Source organism: Chiloscyllium plagiosum, unplaced genomic scaffold (genome assembly GCF_037043375.1).
Source record: "Chiloscyllium plagiosum isolate Xiang-an unplaced genomic scaffold, Cpla_swu_hap1 HiC_scaffold_29, whole genome shotgun sequence".
Classification (NCBI taxonomy): domain Eukaryota; kingdom Metazoa; phylum Chordata; class Chondrichthyes; order Orectolobiformes; family Hemiscylliidae; genus Chiloscyllium; species Chiloscyllium plagiosum.
In genome coordinates this window covers 6,062,404-6,085,469 of record NW_028270167.1, presented here as the reverse complement: position 1 = coordinate 6,085,469, position 23,066 = coordinate 6,062,404, and the positions used below count along the sequence as shown (strand labels likewise).

The 23,066-nt window shown below is 46.3% G+C and overlaps 1 protein-coding gene across 22 annotated transcripts in view; it reads right to left on the bottom strand.

Moving 5' to 3' along the window:
- Positions 1-23,066, bottom strand: part of LOC122540584 (pleckstrin homology-like domain family B member 1) — a 413,532-nt gene that overhangs the window by 249,256 nt on the left and 141,210 nt on the right. For all 22 annotated transcript variants that reach the window (XM_043676461.2, XM_043676462.2, XM_043676471.2 and 19 more), the window contains exons 3-4: positions 20,558-20,681; positions 6,951-7,130 (exon numbers count right to left, since the gene is read on the bottom strand). In XM_043676461.2, coding sequence (XP_043532396.2) covers positions 6,951-7,130; positions 20,558-20,681 — 304 coding nt within the window. The remainder of the gene's footprint in view (positions 1-6,950; positions 7,131-20,557; positions 20,682-23,066) is intronic.

Here is a 23,066-nt window from a genome sequence, read left to right as displayed (position 1 = left end):
AATTTCAGAGGCTTGGGGGTTCATGTTCCCCCTCCAGTATAGTGATGGTAATGAGGTCAGTCAGTTGGACCTTATAGAAAATGAATTCCCTGATTGGGACTGTTAATCTGGTTCAATCAGGGAGCCCTGGCTGACAGATAAAAAAGAGTATCAAACACACTGGTACCTGATTCAGAATGAGGCAGGACTAAAGTCAAGAACTGTTCCTGTGTAAATAAACAGAGACTTGGTGACGGGAGTTGGTGCGAGGTTATTGACGTTAAGTATGAAAATCAGAAAGCAACACCGTAGTGCAGTACCTGAGAAGCGCTATAGGAGGTGCTCTCTTTACAGGAGGTGTTAAACTGAAGCGCCCATTGGCCCTCCCAGAGCAACAGCTCCTGTGGTACTAGTTTGAGGTACAGCACAGGAATTAACCTGAATACCCTGGCCAAAATCTATCTTTTTCATAAAAACAGATTATCTGGACATTGCTATTGCTAGTTGTGGGAGCTTGCTGTGTACAAACTGGCTGCCAATTTTCTGACATTACAATGCTGACCTCACTTCAATGGGATTTAATTGGTTCAGAGATGTCTGATGGTCATAAAAGGCGCTATATAAGTGCAAGGCATTATTTACATTTCTTTTGTCAACTCCGTAACCCTGCAATATACATCATTACAGAAAGGTACATGCCCTAAATAATGAGATTAGTCAGCTTTGGGGGTTTCACTTTATAACTACATTAAACTGGATGAAACATACAGCGTGGAAAGTGGGCATCTCCCCCACTGTTGCCTGCAGTTGGTTTATGTTCCTTACTACATTAGCCATCTGTCTACTCACTGCCTGAACCTGTCAATGCTGTTTTACCTCAGCCTCCTCATGTTGTCACACCTATTACCTGAAAGGGATGCCTATCAAAACTTTACAGCCAATGAGATGCATCCTTTTCTTTATTCATTCACAGGGTGTGGGCCAGTATTTATTGCCTGTCCCTACTTACTCTGGTGAAGGTGCAGTCCTGTGCGGTTGGTGCCATTAGGGGGGAAAGTTCCAGGATGTTGTCCCAGTGATACTGAGGTAACGGCCATAAATGACCAAGTGAGTGGCTTGGAGAGGAACGTTCAGGAAATTGCAGCAGCCCGTATACAGCTCCCACAAACTGCAACAAGATAATGAGCACATTTATCAGTTTTTGTGCTAAATCCTGTGCTAAATGTTGGTCTCCAAGTCATTGGGGAGAACTCCTGATTTCTCCTTTGAACAAATGCAATGGAATATTTTGGTGTGGGGAAGGTCAGATATAAACAAAGACATGAATCTGCAGCTTGAGAATACGTTCAGAGTTACAGTACATGATCAAACAGTGGGTGGAGAGACAGAGGAAAACTTTCTTGCTAAATTTGAGATGGTCTCTTTATTGGCAGCAGATGTGTGGAACGTTCCTTGTGGCTATTTGATTTAACTAGCCTGTCAATCAGACTCATTGTGAAGGGTAGGTTACAGTGTAAATACAGCTGGAACAGGCATTACTCACTGAATAACCAGCAGTAGTAAAGGAGGTTCACTTCTTCTTTGCAACAGAGTTCTAAGCTGAAGAGATGAGGCCATTCAGCCTTTGTGCCAGTACAGTATTGGATATTTGTAAGAGCTGTCCAATTAATCCCATACTCCCCATTCTTTCCCGTAGTACCCAGTGAGCCAGTGTGCAGTGAGACAGTGTGCAGTGAGACAATGTCCAGTGAGCCAGTGAGACACTGCCCAGTCAGACAGTGCGCAGTGAGACAGTGTGCAGTCAGATAATGTTCAGTCAGACAGTGTGCAGTGAGACAATGTCCAGTGAGCCAGTGAGACACTGCCCAGTCAGACAGTGCGCAGTGAGACAGTGTGCAGTGAAACAGTGCCCAGTCAGACAGTGCCCAGTCAGACAGTGCGCAGTGAGACAGTGTGCAGTGAGACACTGCCCAGTCAGACAGTGCCCAGTCAGACAGTGCGCAGTGAGACAGTGTGCAGTGAAACAGTGCCCAGTCAGACAGTGCCCATGAAACAGTTACCCATGTAATAGTATTCAGTAAGACAATGTCCACTGAGCCAGTGAGGCAGTGCCAGGAGGAACACCATTTTACACAGATGCATTCAGACATTTGGAGAGCAGTCAGTGAGTGGTACTATTCCTCTATCAGAAGCGGAATTGGCCTGGGATCTGTGTACTGCACTTTCCAAAACTTAGCTCAGCTTTCCAGCAAATCAAACAAGAAGCTGGAAACCAACAGTGTAAATCACAGGCTGCTTGTACCATGGCAACAGCAGGGCGACTTCCTGTCTAATTGCTGGGTTTGAGTTATCCTGTGACTGTCATCTGTGAGCCAGTCACATCCAGGGTGCGATTTCAAAGCTGCTCAGCTAATTTAGGAAATGGAACAGACCATCTGCTTCACATCAACCACATTGCTGGAATCTTGTTGTGAAAATACATTTAAAACAAATGAAAAAAAAGTGTGCATTTATGTAGCACCTTTCACAAACTCAGGACATCTCGACGCACCTTACACAAAGCAAGATTCCACATTGCGGCGCTGACTGGATAATCTGTCTTTGTTTCCGTGATTTTGGCTAAAGGATAAATGTCAGGCAGGACACCAGAGAGAGCTTTCATTTTCTTTATTGAAATATCAATATCTTTGTATCCACTTGAGAGGGCATGGCAGGACCCTGGTTAAGGTGCTATCGAAAGGCAGAGAGTGCAGCACCTTTACAAAGTACTGCAGCCTGGGGAGTATCACCTGAACTGAAACTTTATTGCTGGAACAGCACAGCAGGTCAGGCAGCATCTAGGGAACAGAAGATTCGACGTTTCGGGCACATGCCCTTCTTCAGGAATGAGCAGAGAGTGTTCAGCAGGAGAAGATAAAAGGTAGGGAGGAGGGACTTGGAGGAGGGGCGTTGGAAATGTGATAGGTGGAAAGAGGTCAAGGTGAAGGTGATAGGTCGGAGTAGGGTGGAGGCGGAGAGGTCAAGAAGAAGACTGCAGGTCAGGAAGGCGGTGCCGGGCTGGAGGGATTCGGCTGAGACAAGGTGGGGGGAGGGGGGATGAAGAAACTGGTGAAGTCCAAGTTCATCCCCTGTGGTTGGAGGGTTCCCAGTCGGAAGATAAGACGCTCCTCCTCCGACCGTCGCGTTGTTGTGGTTTGGCGGTGGATGAGTCCAATGACCTGCATATCCTCGGTGGAGTGGGAGGGGGAGTTGAAATGCTGTGCTACAGGGTGATTGGGTTGGTTCGTCCGGGTGGCCCAGAGGTGCTCTCTGAATCGCTCCGCAAGTAGGCGGCCTGTCTCCCCAATATAGAGGAGGCCACACCGGCTGCAGCGGATGCAGTAGATAATGTGGGTGGAGGTGCAGGTGAATCTGTGGCGGATATGGAAGTTTCCTTTGGGGCCTTGGGGCCTTCTCTCCAAGGCCCCAAAGGAAACTTCCATATCCGCCACAGATTCACCTGCACCTCCACCCACATTATCTACTGCATCCGCTGCAGCCGGTGTGGCCTCCTCTATATTGGGGAGACAGGCCGCCTACTTGCGGAGCGATTCAGAGAGCACCTCTGGGCCACCCGGACGAACCAACCCAATCACCCTGTAGCACAGCATTTCAACTCCCCCTCCCACTCCACTGAGGATATGCAGGTCATTGGACTCATCCACCGCCAAACCACAACAACGCGACGGTCGGAGGAGGAGCGTCTTATCTTCCGACTGGGAACCCTCCAACCACAGGGGATGAACTTGGACTTCACCAGTTTCTTCATCCCCCCTCCCCCCACCTTGTCTCAGCCGAATCCCTCCAGCCCGGCACCGCCTTCCTGACCTGCAGTCTTCTTCTTGACCTCTCCGCCTCCACCCTACTCCGACCTATCACCTTCACCTTGGCCTCTTTCCACCTATCACATTTCCAACGCCCCTCCTCCAAGTCCCTCCTCCCTACCTTTTATCTTCTCCTGCTGAACACTCTCTGCTCATTCCTGAAGAAGGGCATGTGCCCGAAACGTCGAATCTTCTGTTCCCTAGATGCTGCCTGACCTGCTGTGCTGTTCCAGCAATAAAGTTTCAGCTTTGATCTCCAGCGTCTGCAGACCTCACTTTCTCCTCGAGTATCACCTGAAACCATATTCTCAGAATCGCTAGAATGGAACTTGAACCTACACATCTCTGGGGTAGAGGTGCTATCAGCTAGCCTATAGGTGACAAAACTTGAGCATTTTGAAGTTAAATTAAAGAGAGGCACAGAGAGACGGCACCGTTTACTTTGTTCTTGTGTCTTGCTCCCAGAGACGCACCAAAAGCTAGTCCTTCCAAATAAATCTATTGGACTTTAACCCGGTGTCGTGTGATTTTTGACTTTGTCCACCCGAGTCCAACACCAGCTCCCCACACCATGGCTCCCAGTGAGGACCATCCTGCACTCCTGCTTCTGTGGAAAAGTCTGACCTCTCTGCCATCTTGAAAAGCAGAGGGAAGATTATCTTGGCTGGGGCAATTAGGAACGGGCAACAATTAGTGACCCAGCCTGTGGTGTCCACTTCCCATGACCGGGATTGGAAATAAACAGAAAAACTGAACTTCACCCAACTGCCTCATCAATGCTTTCCTGGGCATCACTTCACTCAATGTTATACCATCCGATCACAGCCAATGGGTATTAAGGGCAAGGCACTTTGCAGCACGGTGCCCCCTACAGGCCAGCTGACAGCATGACCTTGGATATTTACTGCAGGTTTTTGAAGGTTTGCCAAAGCCCTTTGTTACGGTCACAGCACCCCTCCCCACCAGCCCCCCCCTTACCACTAACAGGAATCCCCTTCCCACCCCGCCCAATCTCACCAGCCTCTCAATGTCAGGTGACATAGTGATAGTGTTACTTGCCAGTAATCCAGCGGTTCAAGTTAGCAAACTTGGGCACATGGATTCAAATCCCAACCAATTTGTTAATTAGGTTCTCCTTTTGGGAGTGAAATCTGCTGTCCTTACCTGGTCTCCCGTCCATGTAACTCCAGGCCAATAGCTAAATGGTTCACTGTTAACTACCCTCTGAAATAGCCCTACAATGCCACTCAGTTCAAGAGCAATTAGGGACAGGCAATAAATACTGGCCTTTGCAGTGATACTCAAAGGTAAGGGTTTAAGATCAGTAGCAGCAGGACTTTAAGATGCTGCTATTATTCCGGGGTCTGAGGTACAATGATACATTAATGCCGTCCTTAGCAAAACTGGCAACGTACCATCCGAGTGAATTCCTTATGAGGTGAGACTTTCAGAGTCTGTGGGATGACAAAAGCAGCTTAAAATTCCCTCGATTTTCAATTATTCATGAGTGTTAAGTATGGTGTTGTGGCTGCTTTGTGAAATTTGAGGTGAGTGCATTCAATAAACTGATTGTAAGTCATTTGTTTATCAGATGAGGAAGTGATTGTGAAAGAATATTAAATAGAGCATCCTCCTGACCTCATTAATAATACTGTAAGTCAATCACCTCTGTTGTACAGCATGAGAGAATAAATTCGATTCATTCATGCAAGGAATTAATTATCATTTAAATTACCTAAAACAACAACTCATTCAAATTCGATATACAAAATGCAGAGCAGTAAACAAAGAATGAATACTTCTTGTACAAAGTCAATATCACCAGTAGGATTTAGATCAGGATTCTGTGCAATTCTTTTTCACTAAATACAAATGCAAAATACAGTAAGTGCTGGAAACCTGAAACTAAAAAAACTGGAAATATTCAGCAGGTTTCATTTTTCTTTCATAATGATATGAACTATCAACAAGATTCATTGCAGAAATTCACCAAAGATCCTCAGACAGCACCTTCCAAACCCACAACCACTTCCATCTCGCCAAACAAGGGCAGCAGATACATGGGAACACCACCCCCTGCAAGTTCCCCTCCAAGCCACTCACCATCCTGACTCCAAAATATATCGCCGTTCCTCCAGTGTCGCTGGGTCCCTCTCAGCTCCAGTGTCACTGGAACTCCCTCCCTCAGGACATTGTGGGTGTATATACACCTCAAAGACAACATTGATTAAAGAAGGCAGCTTACCGTCACCTCAAGGACAATTAGAGATGGGCAATAAATGCTGACTTCAGTGGGCGGCACAGTGGCTCAGTGGTTAGCCCTGCTGCCTCACAGCACCAGGGACCCGGATTTGATCCCTGCCTCGGTGACTGTCTGTGTGGAGTTTGTACGTTCTCCCCATATCTGCTTGGGTTTCCTCCTACAATCCAAAGGTTGGGTGAATTGGTCATGCTAAATTGCCCATAGGGTTAGGTGCATTAGTCAGGGGTAAATATAAGGTGGGGGAATAGGTGTGGGTGGGTTGCTCTTTGGAGGGTTGGTGTGGACTTGTTGGGCTGAAGGGTCTGTTTCCATACTGTAGGGTATCTAATCTAATCTAACCAGTGAGACCACATCCCATCAACAAATTGTAAAATGAGACAACATATATATGTGATACCAAGCCTCTTACAGGGTCAGCATTAGATGTGGGCAACAAAGACTTATCTATGTTGCATCTTTAATGCAAAAGCAGCTGAAGGTATTTTAAGGGACAGAGCACATGCTTTAGACAGAACAGCACAAAACAGAAAGTGCTGGAGAAATTCGGAAGGTCTGGCAGCATCAGTGGCCAGAGAAACAGCGTTAACGTTCTGAGCCATTCTGAAGAAGAGTTACTCAGAATGTTAACTCTGTTTCTCTCTCCACATCTGCTGAGATCCTCCAGTGCTTTCTGTTCTTACTTACCAGCCCTGTCAGCGACACTCACATCTCTTGAACATATAAATAAAGGATCTTCACTCATTTACATTCAGAAGCTGTGATGCTCTTTGGGAATCCTGAGGTTTTGAAATTATTAAAATGCAACTTCTTTCTTTGCATTGAATTGCTGTTCATTTTCTCCTTACCTTGGGACAGGCGTTTCGGCTGGGTCACCTGAACTCCATCCACCATGCACAGGTTCCCACACGGATACAGTGTTATTACTCCATTTCGGTTTTCAATGCAGCAATGCTGGTTAGCAATGCCGGGTCCTTGGATGCTAATGTCCTGTGGAGGGCAATCAGAACTGCCAAACGTGGTCCTCCCTGTCAGCAAGACAAGAATCACAGGTACGTCATGAGATTGACTCATTAAGAATGGCGCAACATACAGACACGAGAAAGCAACATAGTACAAGACTATCCAAGAGAGTCTTGCCATCTTCCTGTCTCTGAGCCCCTCCACCTTCATTCTGCTTTACTGAGAAACCACATTTACCCAGCACTCAAGCTCCTTGGCCAACTGCTCAGCCAATCAGGATGGGTCTGTTTGACCACAGGAGGTGCTCACATTCGTGCGTGACCCTTCCTCACTGAGTGCTTGGTGGGGTCGTGCCCATTTATTAACCCAGCCAGGCTGGCATAAAAGCCCACCAGGTCCTCTATTGCCAGCAGGAAGGAAACCGGCTGGTCTACATGTGACTTCATACCCAAAACATTGTGGTTGGCCCTTAACTGCCTCCCTTCACCCACCCCCAAAATGTTCCCACAAGCAAATCAGTTATATTTGATGTGGCTCATCACCACTCTCTCAAGGGCAGTTAGCGATAGGCAATAAATGCTGGTCTAGCCAGTGATGCCCACATCCTGTGAACAAGTAACAGTAGCAAAATTTCCCAACACCTTCTCGTAGGCAAGGAGTCCAACAATTCTCAAGCAAGAGTCCCCAGCCCTCAAAGTCTCTGAGAAAAGATTGGAAAATAAACCAATCATTCATAAACAGCCATTTATGCCAATGTGGAGTGTTGAGTTTGAAATGAGAGCGCAGGGCAGAGGTCCCTCTGACAAACTCTCACTCGCACTCACTCACTCACTTATACACTTCCTCAGGAGGCTAAGGAAATTCAGCATATCCATAGAGACCCTCATCAATATTTATAGATGCAACATAGAAAGCATTCTATCCAGGTGCATCACAGCTTGTTATGGAAACTGCTCTGCCCCAGGACTGTACAAAACTACAAAGAGTTGTATGCACAGCCCAGACCATCACGCAAGCCAATCTTCCATCCATTGACTCCAACTACACTTTACGTTGTTGTGGAAAGGCAGCCAACATCATCAAAGACCCTCCCACCCTGGTTACAATCTCTCCCAACCTCTTCCATTGGGCTGAAGATACAAATGTTTAAATATGAAGATACAAATGTTTAAATACATGTACCAACAGATTCAAGAACAGCTTCTTCCTCATTGCTGTTAGACTTCTGAATGGACCTTTCATATTTCAAATCAAATGTTGATCTCGCTTTTTCTACACCTTCTGTGCACTATTACTTTGTATTCCTTGCTCTGTTCAATTGATTTGTATGTCCTTCTATGTTATGATCTGCCTGTACTGCTTACAAAACAAAACGTTTCACTGTACTTAGGTACATGTGACAATAATAAATCAAATCAAATCAAATCAATGACTCACTCACACTCGCTCATATGAACTCACTTGCGTGTGCAGACACACACTTCCTCACTCATTCATGTGCTCACTCACTTCCAAGTTACATGTAAGGTCTGTTAAACAAACATAATGAATATATATTATCTAGAAAGAGAAACTTGGAGTTGTGTTGGCAGAGGGGGTTGTGAAATTTTTATAACATCCAGTCTCAATTTTTAATTTAGTTTGTCATAGGACATGAGAGTCAGTGATAACACCAGTTTCTGTTGTTCATCCCCTAATTAAACCCTGATCACTGTCTCTGAGCAGATTCAGAAACATTGACCCGGCATGAGCAGATTAATCTAAAATTATTTCACACTTAATGCCAGGGCTTCATACTGGGATAGTAACCTTTCAATGTGCCTCCAGAACAGTAATGTCCTATATTGGGTTGACCTCTTCCCAAATTCACTTGACAGACTAAACTTTAAAAATAGTCTCTGCTGTTTAAAAATAAAACTGGCTAGAAAGGGATATAATTAGTTATAAGCCAAGTTTATACTTTAACAAATTAGTACTTAGTCTCCAGTCAACATGTAGCACCAAATGTCACAAAGGAGAGAAGGTTAACAAGGTGTTTGCCACATTTTTGTGAAAATTAAACATTTAGACCCAAGTCTGTAATTCACTTAGAGTGCAGTGTAGATTGAGCAGAAGGGTCCTATATTCCAAGGATTAAGTTGCTTGGAGAGATTACTCAAACTAGGGTTCTATTCCCTGGAATTTAGAGGATGAGGAGTGATTTGGACAAAGTTTCTAGATGTTAAGGGATATAAGTAGACAGAGTCTGTCTGTTTCCGTTCGTTGGAGAGTCCAGGTCTAGAATGCATTGTTGTCTAAAAACTTTAGCCAGATTTTCCAGCAGGGAAATTGGAAAACACTTCAACACTACAAAAGGTTTGGATGGCAATATATGAGATCAAATGTTAATTTTGAAATTTGGATTAATCAACCCCAGTTAACCAAATGTATTGAGGGTAATGAGGGAAATGTGCTCATATGAAGTTGTTCACAGATCATATCTGAATCTCATTGAATGGTTGTAACAGATTCAGGAGGCTAAATGGCGTCCTCACATTCCAGTCTGTAACTAACTGCCAGGTATCTGCTATTCCACACATAAATCCGCTGAACCTCTCAAATAGGTATCAGTCTGTGACTCAGTTCCAGGTATCTGTTATTCTCTAGGTGCTCTTTTATTTTCCACAATTTTTTTTACATGCAGGTTGGGCAAGCTGTAACTAGTGGAGTTCCAGAGAGATCAATGTTGGGGCCTTAATCATTTACAATCAACAATTTGGATGACAGAACCAAATGTATGGGAAGCTTTATAAATTTTCCAATAACAACAAGATTTATTGTTCCAGCAAGTAAGTTGTTAAGATGAGACAGAGGGTGCTAAAAGGGATATTGGTGGATTAATTGAGTGGGAAAAATATTGATAATGACATGGACAAATGTGACCTCGCCAGTTTGGCAGGAAGAATAGAGAAGAAGAATATTATTTAAATGGAGAAACATTGTGAAACTGAGGGACAGAGGGATCTGGGTGACATGGTATATAAATCTCAAAATGTTAGTATGCAGATATCAGGAAGGCAAGTGGAATATTGAGATTTATTGCAAGGGAATAAAACTGGGGAATAGGAGCAAAATACTAGGGATGCTGAAGGTCTGAAAGACAAAACGGAGAGTAATGGAGAAACTCAGCACGTCTAGCAGCACCTACGGAGAGAGAAACGGAGTTAATGTTTGTAGCCCAGTGTGACTCTTCTTCAGCGTGCACATAAGACTTCACATAAAAGTGGAGACATGTCACTGCAGCTGTATTGACCTCACTGAGGCCACATCTGGAGTACTGTGCACAGTTTGGCCTCCTTACTGGAAAATGGAAATAAATGGGTTAGATGCACTTCAGAGAAAGTTCAACTGACTCATTCCTGAGATGAAGATAAAAATCACACAACACCAGGTTATAGTCCAACAGGTTTAATTCCAAATAAACCTATTGGACTATAACCTGATGTTGTGTGATTTTTAACCCAGTCCACCCCAGTCCAACACCAGCATCTCCAAATCCTGACATGAAGAGCTTTTCTGAAGAAAGGTTGAACAGACTGGACCTGAATTTGTTGGATTTGAGAATAATGAGGTGATCTTAGTGAAACAATTATTATTCTGAAAGGGGAGATACCCAGAGGATGTTTCCCCTTAGAGAGAGACTAAAAATGAGCCAACATGAACTAAAAATGAGATGTCTCCCTTTTAAGACAGGGATGAGGAGAAATATTTCTCCTGGGGTCATTAGAGTGTATCATTTTCTCGAAAGCAGCAGAGGCTGAATCACAGAAATTATTTAATGCTGAATTGATAGTGTTTTTTTGATAGACAAGGAAATCAAGAGAATCTGACAGGAAGGTGGATCTGAGACCACAACCAGATCAACCATGATCTTACTGAATATCAGTGCAGGTGTGAAGGACTGAGTGATCTATTCCTGTTCCTAAATCCTACTGTAGATGTCCCTCAAAACCGGGATTTAAGTGAGGATGGCATGGTGGCTCAGCGGTTAGCACTGCTGCCTCACAGCAATGGGGACCCAAGTTTGAATCCAGCCTCGGGTGACTGTCTGTATGGAGTTTACACATTCTCCCCGTGTCTGTGTGGGTTTCCTCCGGGTGCTCCAGTTTCCTCCCACAGTCCAAAGATGTGCAGGTTAGGGTGGATTGACCATGCTAAATTGCCCATTGTGTCCAGGGATGCACAGGCTAAGTGGATTAGCTATGGGAAATGCAGGGTTACAGGGATTGGGGGGAGGGAGTTGGTAGAGGTGGGATGCTGTTTTGAGGGTCAGTGTGGACTTGATGGGCTGAATGGCTGCCTCCACACTGTTGCGATTCTATGATAAATCCCTGCCTATAACTCAGTCCTGGGCATTCTAACTAGGTTTTTAAAGCAAGACATTTCTGTTTGTAGTGAATGGTCTGTGTGATGTCCAGTTGCAGAAGTGGGGACTTTGACCAATGGCTGCATTTATCTTTACCGGGGCACCCAGGATATTAGAGGAAACAGAGACGGGGAAAATCATTCCATTCAGAGGTCTCGAAAACAAGTGGGGAAGCCTGGGAATTTGTATACCCCCACCAGGAGCAATCACTGTGCACTGAATTGTCTTTGCGTCTGAGTGCTGTAGATGCTGAACAGAGAGAGAAACATTTCTTCTCATCTCTATCATAAAAGGGAGACCTCTCATTCTGGTCTACTCCAATCCCATGGATATTTCGGCCAATTCATTCGATTATTTAATTCAACACAGACTGAGGATTCAACCGAACCATCTGGGACACAAAGGCTCCATCAAGCTCTGGACTTTCTTCCTAAAGCTTTCACTCTCTTTTCTTCCTGAAGTTCCCCTTTAACATTTATTCCATTTACTAAGAGAAGGAAGTGACTGTTAAAGGTGGTGTTACATTCTCCACCACCTTCAACATCCACTCCCTGTACCAGGGACGCCCAGTTGCAGCAGTATGTACCGTCTACAAGACGCACTGTAGCAACTCACGAAGGCTCCACCGACAGTACCTTCCAAACTATACAAATAAAATAAAAATATGTCCTCATGTGGCTCAAGCCTCTTTGTGTTTGATACACCTGGGGTTTTTTTTATTAATGATGCTATGTAAATAGAAGTTAATACCTCTCTGATAATGTGCAGTCGACGGCAGAGGTCAAAGGACATAACTCTGACTTGACAAGAAGCAGATACAGTCATAGAGATGTATAGCATGGAAACAGACCCTTCGGTCCATGCCGACCAGGTATCCCAACCCAATCTCGTCCCACCTGCCAGCACCCGGCCCATATCCCTCCAAACCCTTCCTATTCATATACCCATCCAAATGCCTTTTAAATATTGCAATTGTACCAGCCTCCACCACTTCCTCTGGCAGCTCATTCCATACACATACCATCCTGTGTGGAAAAGTTGCCCCATAGGTCTCTTTGCCCCTCTCACCCTAAATCTGCATCCTCTAGTTCTGGACTCGACCACCCCAGCGAAGAGACCTTGTCTATTTACCCTACCCATGCCCCTCATCATTTTATAAATCTCTATAAGGTCACCCCTCAGCCTCTGACGCTCCAGGGAAAACAGCCCCAGCCTGTTCAGCCTCTCCCTATAGCTCAAATCCTCCAACCCTGGCAACATCCTTGTAAATCTTTTCTGAACCCTTTCAAGTTTTAAAACATCCTTCCTATAGGAAGAAGACCAGAATTGCACACAATATTCCAACAGTGGCCTAACTAGTGTCCTGTACAGCCGCAACAAGACCTCCCAACTCATGTAGGTAAAAACAATGACTGCAGATGCTGGTTCTCCTTCAAGATCCTCCGCTCCACGCTTGCAGCAATGTGCCAGCACCTAACCTCTTTACAGTCAGCCCTGCCTCAGCTGAGGGCCACACTCTCTCAGAATTGCAAAGGACCCACTCTGTACTACATCCTCAGGAGAATTCATACTCTCAACAAACAGTATTTCAATTCCGTTTCAAACATCAAAAACTGTAAGTACAACAAGCTTTTATCTATCTACCTCCATAACCAGCGCTCCTCAAACATTCCAGAAGATTCCCCAGGCCTCTGGATATGCTCGGACGCCATTAGCCATGCAGCTGGTGCAGCCGCTATCCCCACACTGATCGATGACATTATTTCTGCCCCCATCATGGCTGCTTCCACAGCCACTTCCGCCCCTCACAATTCCTCATGCACTACACGTGACATCACTTCCGCCCCGCACATCATCGTTGATGTCACAGTGACTTACGCCCCCCCCATACTGACGTGTTTGCCACCACTTCCACCCCCACCAACGCCACTCACCTGCATTCTGCTGACACGCCCCCCCACACTGTCACCATTCCCGGCCCCTAGAACCCGGAGGGGCACACCACCCCTGCTCATGTCTCCAGCTGCAGTCCCCCCACCACCACTCCCACTCCAGTTACTGGCTCCGCCCCCACTCCCAGCTCCACACACACACCAGGCCCCAACTCCCAGCCCTGTTGAGGTTTCACCATTCCTATTGACCTCCCCCTCACTGAGGACGAACGATCAGTCCTCAGCAAAGGACTCACCTTCGTCCCCCTCCGTCCACGCATCAATGAATTTAATACACGCCGTGACATCGAACACTTCTTCCGTCCCCTCCGCCTCCGAGCTTACTTTCACAATCAGGACTCCCGCCCACCTTCCGAGGACCCCTTCGCCTGCCTCCAACACACTCCATCCACCTGGACACCCCGTGCTGGCCTATTACCCGCCCTCGACCTCTTCATTTCCAACTGCCACCGAGACATTAACCGCCTCAACCTGTCTACCCCCCTCCCCCACTCCAACCTCTCACCCTCACAATGCGCTGCCCTCCCCTCCCTCTGCTCCAATCCTGACCTTACCATCAAACCAGCAGATAAAGGGGGTGCAGTGGTAGTCTGGCGCACTGACCTCTACATCACTGAAGCCAGATGCCAACTCGAGGACACCTCCTCCTACCGCCCCCTCGACCAAGACCCCACCCCCCATCACCAAACCATCATCTCCCAGACCATACAGAACCTCATCACCTCAGGAGATCCCCCACCCACAGCTTCCAACCTCATAGTCCAGGAACCCCACACTGCCCGGTTCTACCTCCTTCCCAAGATCCACAAGCCTGACCACCCTGGCTGCCGCATTGAACTCATTTCCACCTACCTCGACACTGTCCTATCCCCTCAGTCCAGGAACTCCCCACATATGTTCGAGACACCACCCATGCCCTCCACCTCCTCCAAGACTTCCGTTTCCCCAGCCCCCAATGCCTCATCTTCACCATGGATATCCAGTCCCTCTACACCTCCATCCGCCATGACCAGGGTCTCCAAGCCCTCCATTTCTTTCTCTCCCGACGTCCCCAACAGTACCCTTCCACCGACACTCCCATTCGTTTGGCTGATCTGATCCTCACCCTTAACAATTTCTCCTTCAAATCCTCCCACTTCCTCCAGACCAAAGGGGTAGCCATGGGCACATGTATTGGCCCCAGCTATGCCTGTCTCTTTGTTGGCTACGTAGAACAGTCCATCTTCCATAATTACACCGGTACCATTCCCCACCTCTTCCTCCGCTACATTGATGACTGCATCGGCGCCACCTCATGCTCCCGCGAGGAGGTTGAGTAATTCAACAACTTCACCAACACATTCCACCCTGACCTTAAATTCACCTGGACCATCTCTGACACCTCCCTCCCATTTCTGGACCTCTCCATCTCCATTAATGACAACCGACTTGACACTGACATTTTTTACAAACCCACAGCTACCTGGATTACACCTCTTCCCACCCTACCTCCTGCAAAAATGCCATCCCGTATTCCCAATTCCTCCGCCTCCGCCGTATCTGCTCCCAGGAGGACCAGTTCCACCACAGAACACACCAGATGGCCTCCTTCTTTAGAGACCACAATTTCCCTTCCTACGTGGTTAAAGATGCCCTCCAATGCATCTCATCCGCATCCTGCACCCCCATCCTCAGACCCCAGCCCTCCAACCGTAACAAGGACAGAATCCCCCTGGTGCTCACCTTCCACCCTACCAACCTTTGCATAAACCAAATCATCCACCAAAATTTCCGCCACCTCCAAACGGACCCCACTACCAGGGGTATATTTCCCTCACCACCCCTTTCCACCTTCCACAAAGACCATTCCCTCTGTGACTATCTGGTCAGGTCCACGCCTCCCAGCAACCCACCCTCCCATCCTGGCACCTTCCCCTGCCACCACAGGAATTGCAAACCCTGCGCCCACACCTCCTCCCTCATCTCCATCCAAGGCCCCAAAGGAGCCTTCCACATCCATCAAAGTTTCACCTGCACATCCACTAATATCATTTATTGTATCCGTTGCTCCCGATGCAGTCTCCTCTACATTGGGGACACTGGACGCCTCCTAGCAGAGCGCTTTCGGGAACATCTCCGGGACACCCGTACCAATCAACCACACCGCCCCGTGGCCCAACATTTCAACTCCCCCTCCCACTCTGCCGAGGACATGGAGATCTTGGGCCTCCTTCACCGCCGCTCCCTCACCACCAGACGCCTGGATGAAGAACGCCTCATCTTCCGCCTCGGAACACTTCAACCCCAGGGCATCAATGTGGACTTCAACAGTTTCCTCATTTCCCCTTCCCCCACCTTACCCCAGTTCCAAACTTCCAGCTCAGCACTTCCCTATGACTTGTCCTACCTGCCTATCTTCTTTTCCACCTATCCACTCCACCCTCCTCTCTCACCTATCACCTTCATCCCCACTCCCATTCACCCAATGTACTCTTTGCTACCTTCCCCCACCCTCCTCCCTGACCTATCACCTCCATCCCCACCCCCATTGACCTACTGTACTCTATGCTACTTTCTCCCCACCCCCACCCTCCTCTCATTTATCTCTCCACCCTCCAGGCACTCTGCCTGTATTCCTGATGAAGGGCTTTTGTCTGAAACGTCGATTTTACTGGACTTCGGATGCTGCCTGAACTGCTGTGCTTTTCCAGCACCACTAATCCAGAATCTCCCAACTCCTGTACTCAATATTCTGACCAATAAAGGAAAGCATACCAAGCGCCTTTTTCACTCTCCTATCTACCTGCAACTCCACTTTCAAGGAGCCATGAACCTGCACTCCAAGGTCTCTTTGTTCAGCAACACTCCCTAGGACTGATTTAGAGATGTCAGTGTTGGACTGGGGTGGACAAAGTTAAAAATCACACAACACCAGGTTATAGTCCAATAGGTTTATTTAAGAGCACTAGCATTCAGACCACTGCTCCTTCATCAGGTGATTGTCCCTAGGACCTTACCATTAAATATATAAATCCTAGGAGAAAGTGAGGACTGCAGATGCTGGAGTACCAGAGTTGAAAAATGTGGTGCTGGAAAAACACAGCAGGCCGGCAGCATCCGAGGAGCAGGAGAATCGACATTTCGGGCATAAGCATTCCTGAAGAAGGGCTTATGTCCGAAACGTCGATTCTCCTGCTCCTTGGATGCTGCCTGACCTGCTGTGTTTTTCCAACACCACATTTTTCAACTCTAATATACAAATCCTGCAAAAGTTTGCTTTCCCAAAATGCAGCACCTCAATATATCTTCAAACCTACTTCCTAATCAGTACTTAAACCAAACAAACTACAAAGAAGATTGTCCTGAACTGTTTTGGTAGTCAGTTTCATTCAGCCTTGAGCTTGTTTTTAAGCTGATGGCATCTCTGATCTGCTTTGTTCCTGTTGATAAAGCCCTTGTGCGTCAGGAACTGTTGGTTTGTGATGGAAATGAACAGCATCACACCATCACCTCCCCTGCCCCGGGGCTTCACTGCTTATGGCAGCTGGGTCATCATTACCTCTGTTAAAAACTGCATGAAATGAGAGCTAATCGTTGGGAAATTTCCACTTTGGTGAAGACAGAGCTCACTCCAGGAGTGAGACGTAACTGGAAAAATATCAGGCAGGTATTGCTCTCAACCACAACTGAAGCAAATCGGCATAACCATTCCAACGTATAAGCACACACACGCAGTCATCAACACGCACACACAAAAAGGCATACAGATGTAGACACACATGCACAAAGACAAATGCACACAGACATCAACATGCGCACACACAAACATCGACACACATAAAGACACACGTACACATACACAAAGACATATAGGTATTGACATACATAGAGGCACTAGATCTAGACACACTTATAGACACACACAGGCAAACACGTACTTAAATAAACATACACAGACACATATAAACAGACACAGACACACACACGTACACATTTATAAACAGAAACGTGCTAATACAGTACACTGAATCAGACATACAGTTAAAAATCACACAACACCAGGTTGTAGTCCAACAGGTTTATTTGGAAGCACTAGCTTTCAGATTAACCACCTGATGAAGGAGCAGCCCTCCGAAAGCTAGAGCTTCCAAATAAACCTGTTGGACTATAACCTGGTGTTGTCTGATTTTTAACTTTGTCCACTCCAGTCCAATACCAGTTCCTCCACATCATGGCAGAGATGCAGTGAGATAGGCGCGCACACACGCGCACACACACAAGTCCCAAAGCGTATTTCAATGCAACAGCTTTGAGGTGGAGTCAGTTTAGTGATGTAGGCAGCATGGCAGCCAATTTTAGATTAGATTCCCTACAGTGTGGAAACAGGCCCTTTGGCCCAAACAGTCCACACCGACCCTCCGAAGAGTAACCCACCCAGACCCATTTCCCTCTGACTAATGCAGCTAACACCATGGGCAATTTAGCATGGCCAATTCACCTGACCTGCACATCTTTGGACTGTGGGAGGAAACCGGAGCACCCGGAGGAAACCCACGCAGACACGGGGAGAATGTGCAAACTCCACACAGTCAGTCGCCTGAGGCTGGAATCAAACCTGGGACCCTGGTGCTGTGAGGCAGCAGTGCTAACCACTGAGCCACCGTGCCGTAGACAGTAAGCTCCCACCAACAGGAACATGTTATGTCCTTACAATCTGGCCTTAGTGAAGCTATGTGAGAGATAAATATTAGCCCCATCTCAGTAGGAATACCCTTCAGAATAATGCCATTAGATATTTTCATTCCACCCTGGGAGAGAAGACTGTTTAATGTTTCATCTGGAACATGAACTAAACCATAGAGAAACAAAGGTGGTTAATGAGAAAAATGATGTGCAGGAGCCGGTGTTGGACTGGGGTGAACAAAGTTAAAAATTACATAACAGCAGGTTATAGTCCAACAGGTTTATTTAAAAGCACAAGCTTTTGGAGCGTACCTGACGTTGTGCGATTTATAACAATGACAAAAATGTCAGTGCAAACAAGGAGACAAGAAAATTGATCAGCTGATGTAAACCTCTATATGAGACAGTCACAATTTGTAGCAAGTTAAAAATCACACAACTGAAAATGTGTTGCTGGAAAAGTGCAGCAGGTCAGGCAGCATCCAAGGAGCAGGAGAATCGACGTTTCGGGCATAAGCCCTTCTTCAGGAATGAGGAAAATGTGTCCAGCAGGCTAAGATAAAAGGTAGGGAGGAGGGACTTGGGGGAGGGGTGTTGGAAATGTGATAGGTGGAAGGAGGTCAAGGTGAGGGTGACACAACACCAGGTTATAGTCCAACAGGTTTAATTGGAAGCACACCTGCTTTCGGAGCGACGCTCCTTCATCAGGCAATTTGTAGCAACCTGCAGCGCAGGTAAAGCGCACAATTTTGCAGGAATGACAAACATTCCAAAAGGTACTTTCCTCACGTCTCCACTTACAAGGGACAGAAATGAATAAGTTACAGAGCTGCTTTGTGAAGTGTCTTTTGTCAGTTGTCCCTTGCTCAGTTGTTAAAAATGCCACTGAATGTGAAACAATGCTGACCTCTCCAAAGAAGCAAACTCAGAGTCTTGTTTGATGTAGTGCCCAGAGATTGGGTCTGATAACAGCGCTCAGACAACTTGTTATCTGTCTCAGTGCAGTCTTTCCAGAGAAATTTAATCTGTTCCTTTAATCTCCTACCCACTCCCCATACCAGCACCAAACTAGTTCCCAAAAGCAAGGGTGGAGGGGCCTTCAAGATAAGACATTTTGCACACAATGATGTCTAGTGGGATGCCTGTAGGTCTTCTCAAAACACAATCAAACTAAAATAAACATGGAATGAGAATGTGTTTAAATTATTCCATTTCCTTTTGTTTCGAAAACTACTTCTCAGTGAGTATCTAGAGCAAATCTCTGCAATTAAATGACAGATTTTTTTCAAAGTTTATGAGGAATCCTAATACTTTGACATTAAAGATTTAGAGGGATTTCCTCTTCTTCCTCCTTATATAGAATTGAAAAAAAATGCCCTCGTGTCCTTTCTAAACCTTTCTCCTCCCTCCTTAAAAATATGCCCCTGGTCTTGAAATCACCCATCCAAGGGTAAAGACGCATGCCATTCACCTTACCCATAGCCCTCATGATTTTATAAACCTCTGTCAGATCATCCCTATGCTCCAGTGAAAAAAGCCCCAGCTTATCCAGCCTCTCCCTGTAACTCAAGCCTTCCATTCCCGACAACATCCTGGAAATCTCTTCTGAACCCTCCCCAGCTTAATAATATCCTTCCTATAACAGGGCAACCTGAATTGGACACAGTGTTCCTGGAGAAGCGTCATCAATGTCCTGTACAATCGCAACATAACATCTCAATTCCTACAGACGAAGGTGTGAGCAACGAAGTCAAGTGTACTAAATACCTTCTTAACCATCCCATCTATATGTGTCGCAAACTTCCTTAAAGTATGGGCCTGAACCTCTCAGTCTCTCTGTTCTATAACACAATCCAAGGTCCTACTTACAAATGTATAACTCCTGCCCTTGTTTGTTTTAGCAAAATGCAATACCTCACATTTATCCAAATTAAACTCCATCTGCCACTCCTCAGCCCATTCACCCAATCGATTAAGATCTCTTTGTACTCTTGGATAATCTTCTTCGCTGTCCACGACACACCATTTTTGGTGTTATCAGCAAAATTGACTAACTATGCCTCCTATATTCTCATCCAAATCATTTATATAAAATGACAAACAAAACAGCACCCAGCACTGATCCCTGGAGGGCACAGTGTAAAATTCGGAATGCTGCAGAGATAACTGAGGAGCATTGGAAAGACTTCTCTCATGCACAAGTTGAACCAGCATCATCGGAAAGGATCACCAAACAGCACCGTTTGAGGGGTCTCTCCCAGCACTGATCTGCTTAGCTACCTTAAAAAAGCAAAGTATTGGAAATCCAAACTAAAAACAGCAAGTGCTCGTGAGACTCAGCAAGTCTGGCAGCATCTGTGGACAGCGAAACAGCATTAATGTTTGGAGTCCTGAGTCTAGGACGGTTCTGAAGAAAAGTCCTGCAGTTCAGACTCATCTACCCAACGTCAGCATCCAACCCTTCACCTCTCACCTTCTTCAAGAGGAAGCAATGTGACAGCGATGCTGAGACGGCCACTGCCCAGGCTAACCAGGTGAGGCTTGTCCGTTTGTACCTTCAGCCCCTTGCCGGTGTCAATAAGGTCCAGAGGGGTGTTCTGAGAGGGAAAAAAAGAACAGCATGATGTCAGTTGGTTTGGAATAACATAAGGACAGAAGCAATAGGAGCAGGAGTAATCTCTGGGTCCCTTGAACCTGCTCCTCCATTTCCTGCAAACATGGTCAATCTTCTCAACTTCCCTTTCCCACCCGATCCCCACAGGATCCAAACTTCCACTGGATTCAGTTTGGAACCGACTCAATGACTGAGCATCGTTGGTTCTCCGGGGGAGAGAATTCCAAGGATTCACAGCCTGTGAGTGGGGAGTTTTCTCTTCCTCAGTTATGGAGGAGAAAGTGAGGACTGCAGATGCTGGAGATCAGAGCTGAAAATGTGTTGCTGGAAAAGCGCAGCAGGTCAGGCAGCATCCAAGGAACAGGAGAATCGACGTTTCGGGCATAAGCCCTTCTTCAGGAAGAAGATTCCTGAAGAAGGGCTTATGCCCGAAACGTCGATTCTCCTGTTCCCTGGATGCTGCCTGACCTGCTGCATTGTTCCAGCAACACATTTTCAGCTCTTCCTCAGTTATATACAGCTGAATTCTAGTCCCGAGACTCTGCTCTCTTGTTCTAGATTTTGTGACCACAGAAACAGCCTTTCAGCTTCCATCCTGCAGAATGCGATACGATTGAATGAAATCACCTTTTAATCCTCTAAACACCAAGACTGCACAGACCTATTCCACTCAAAGCACAGACAATAGACCTGACATAATTAAAAACAGCATGTGCACAGATAACATATTTTGATTTGGTTTAATTTGGTATGACTGACATTTATAATGAAAGTTTCCACTGTAGGTGGTCAGCATACAGATACATAGGAGCGCCAATAGGATCCCAAATTACTAAAGAAATAAACAAAACTCCCAGAAAGGTGCCCCTTCCAATGCCTATGTTTGCCCTCAGTTTCTCAGTTTAAGTTCCCTTGCCCTCTCCTAATTCTGTCACCTCTTCCAGCCCCAAGTCCTTACCTCAGCCCCTCCAGCCCCCAGAACACTCCATTCCCAACAGATCTTTGCCGTGGGGTGATTGACTCAATTCGATGGCAGGGGATGAAGTTGCCGATAAATACATCCCAGTGGATCAAGAGTACGTTGGGAATCAGTGCAGAGTGTGATCTGTTTCTGATGCTGCTAATGTGAAGGCTAATGAAAAGGAATAAACTTGCATTGATATAGCACCTTTCATGACCTGAAGGCTCCCCCAAAGCATTTTGCAGCCAATCTATGAGGTTCTGAAGTGTTGCGAAGTGTTGTAAGAAACCCAGCAGCCAACTGACACACAGCAAGTTCCCATAACAGCCACAAGATACATAACTACAGACGCTGTTGGAGAGATTCTGAGTGAGAGATAAGTATTAGCCACGGCACTGGGAGAGAACTTCCATGGGTTTGCTAGATGATTCTCCATGGCTACATGAGATGGTATCGTCAGTGCCAGTTTAATGTCTCATTTAACACTTGGCACTGCCAAGCAGTACAGCATGTAATGGGAACACCCAGGCGGCATGAAAGATTCCTGAAAGTGGTCTGAACTCACCATCATCTACCTCAGCGGGAACACCACCCACTGAGCGGGCACCTGCAACAAGACACCATTCGTTTCTCTTTAATAGTGCCCAGGTAATACCTGACAGCTCATAATGTCATGGCAACTACAATCCCACAGATGCTGACTTCCCTTCCACCCACCCGCTAAAGCCTGGTAGTGCCTAATAGTTGTTACATTCCTTGATGTCACATTTTGCAGCAGACTGAACTGCCTTGTGGCAGAATGATATATCTGAGGCATTGTACCTGTCCCCCACAATCTCCAGACTGACCCATTGGACAATCTGTCCATTTGCAGCAGAGAGAAATCTCACTTTCTGGTTTATCCCCAAGGTTTTCTACCCAGCTGCCTGAAAGCACTGACTATTTCTGAATTAGGTCAGAAGTCACACAACACTAACAGGGTTGTTTGAAATCATAAGCTTCCAGAGCACTGTCCCTTCGATGAAGGACTATAACCTGGTGTTGTGTGACTTTTGACCTTGTCCACTCCAGTCCAACACCAGCACCTCCACATCATTCCTGAATTACTGCGAACTGTGTTGATGAGGGTCTGCTTTGTCATCAACCCATGCAGAAATGTTATAGCACCCTCTGGAGCAGGTGGAACCTGAACCCAGCCTCATGGCTCAAAGGCAGGGGCACTACCCCATCGGGGGAGGGAGGTGTGTGTGTGTGTGAGCATGTGTGTGTGTGTGTATGTGAAAAGTAGAGCACAGTACAGACCCTTCGGCCCTCGATATTGTACCAAGCATTTATCTTAATCCAAGATCAACCTAACCTACACACCCCTCAATTTACAACCATCCATGTGCTTATCCAGCAGTCACT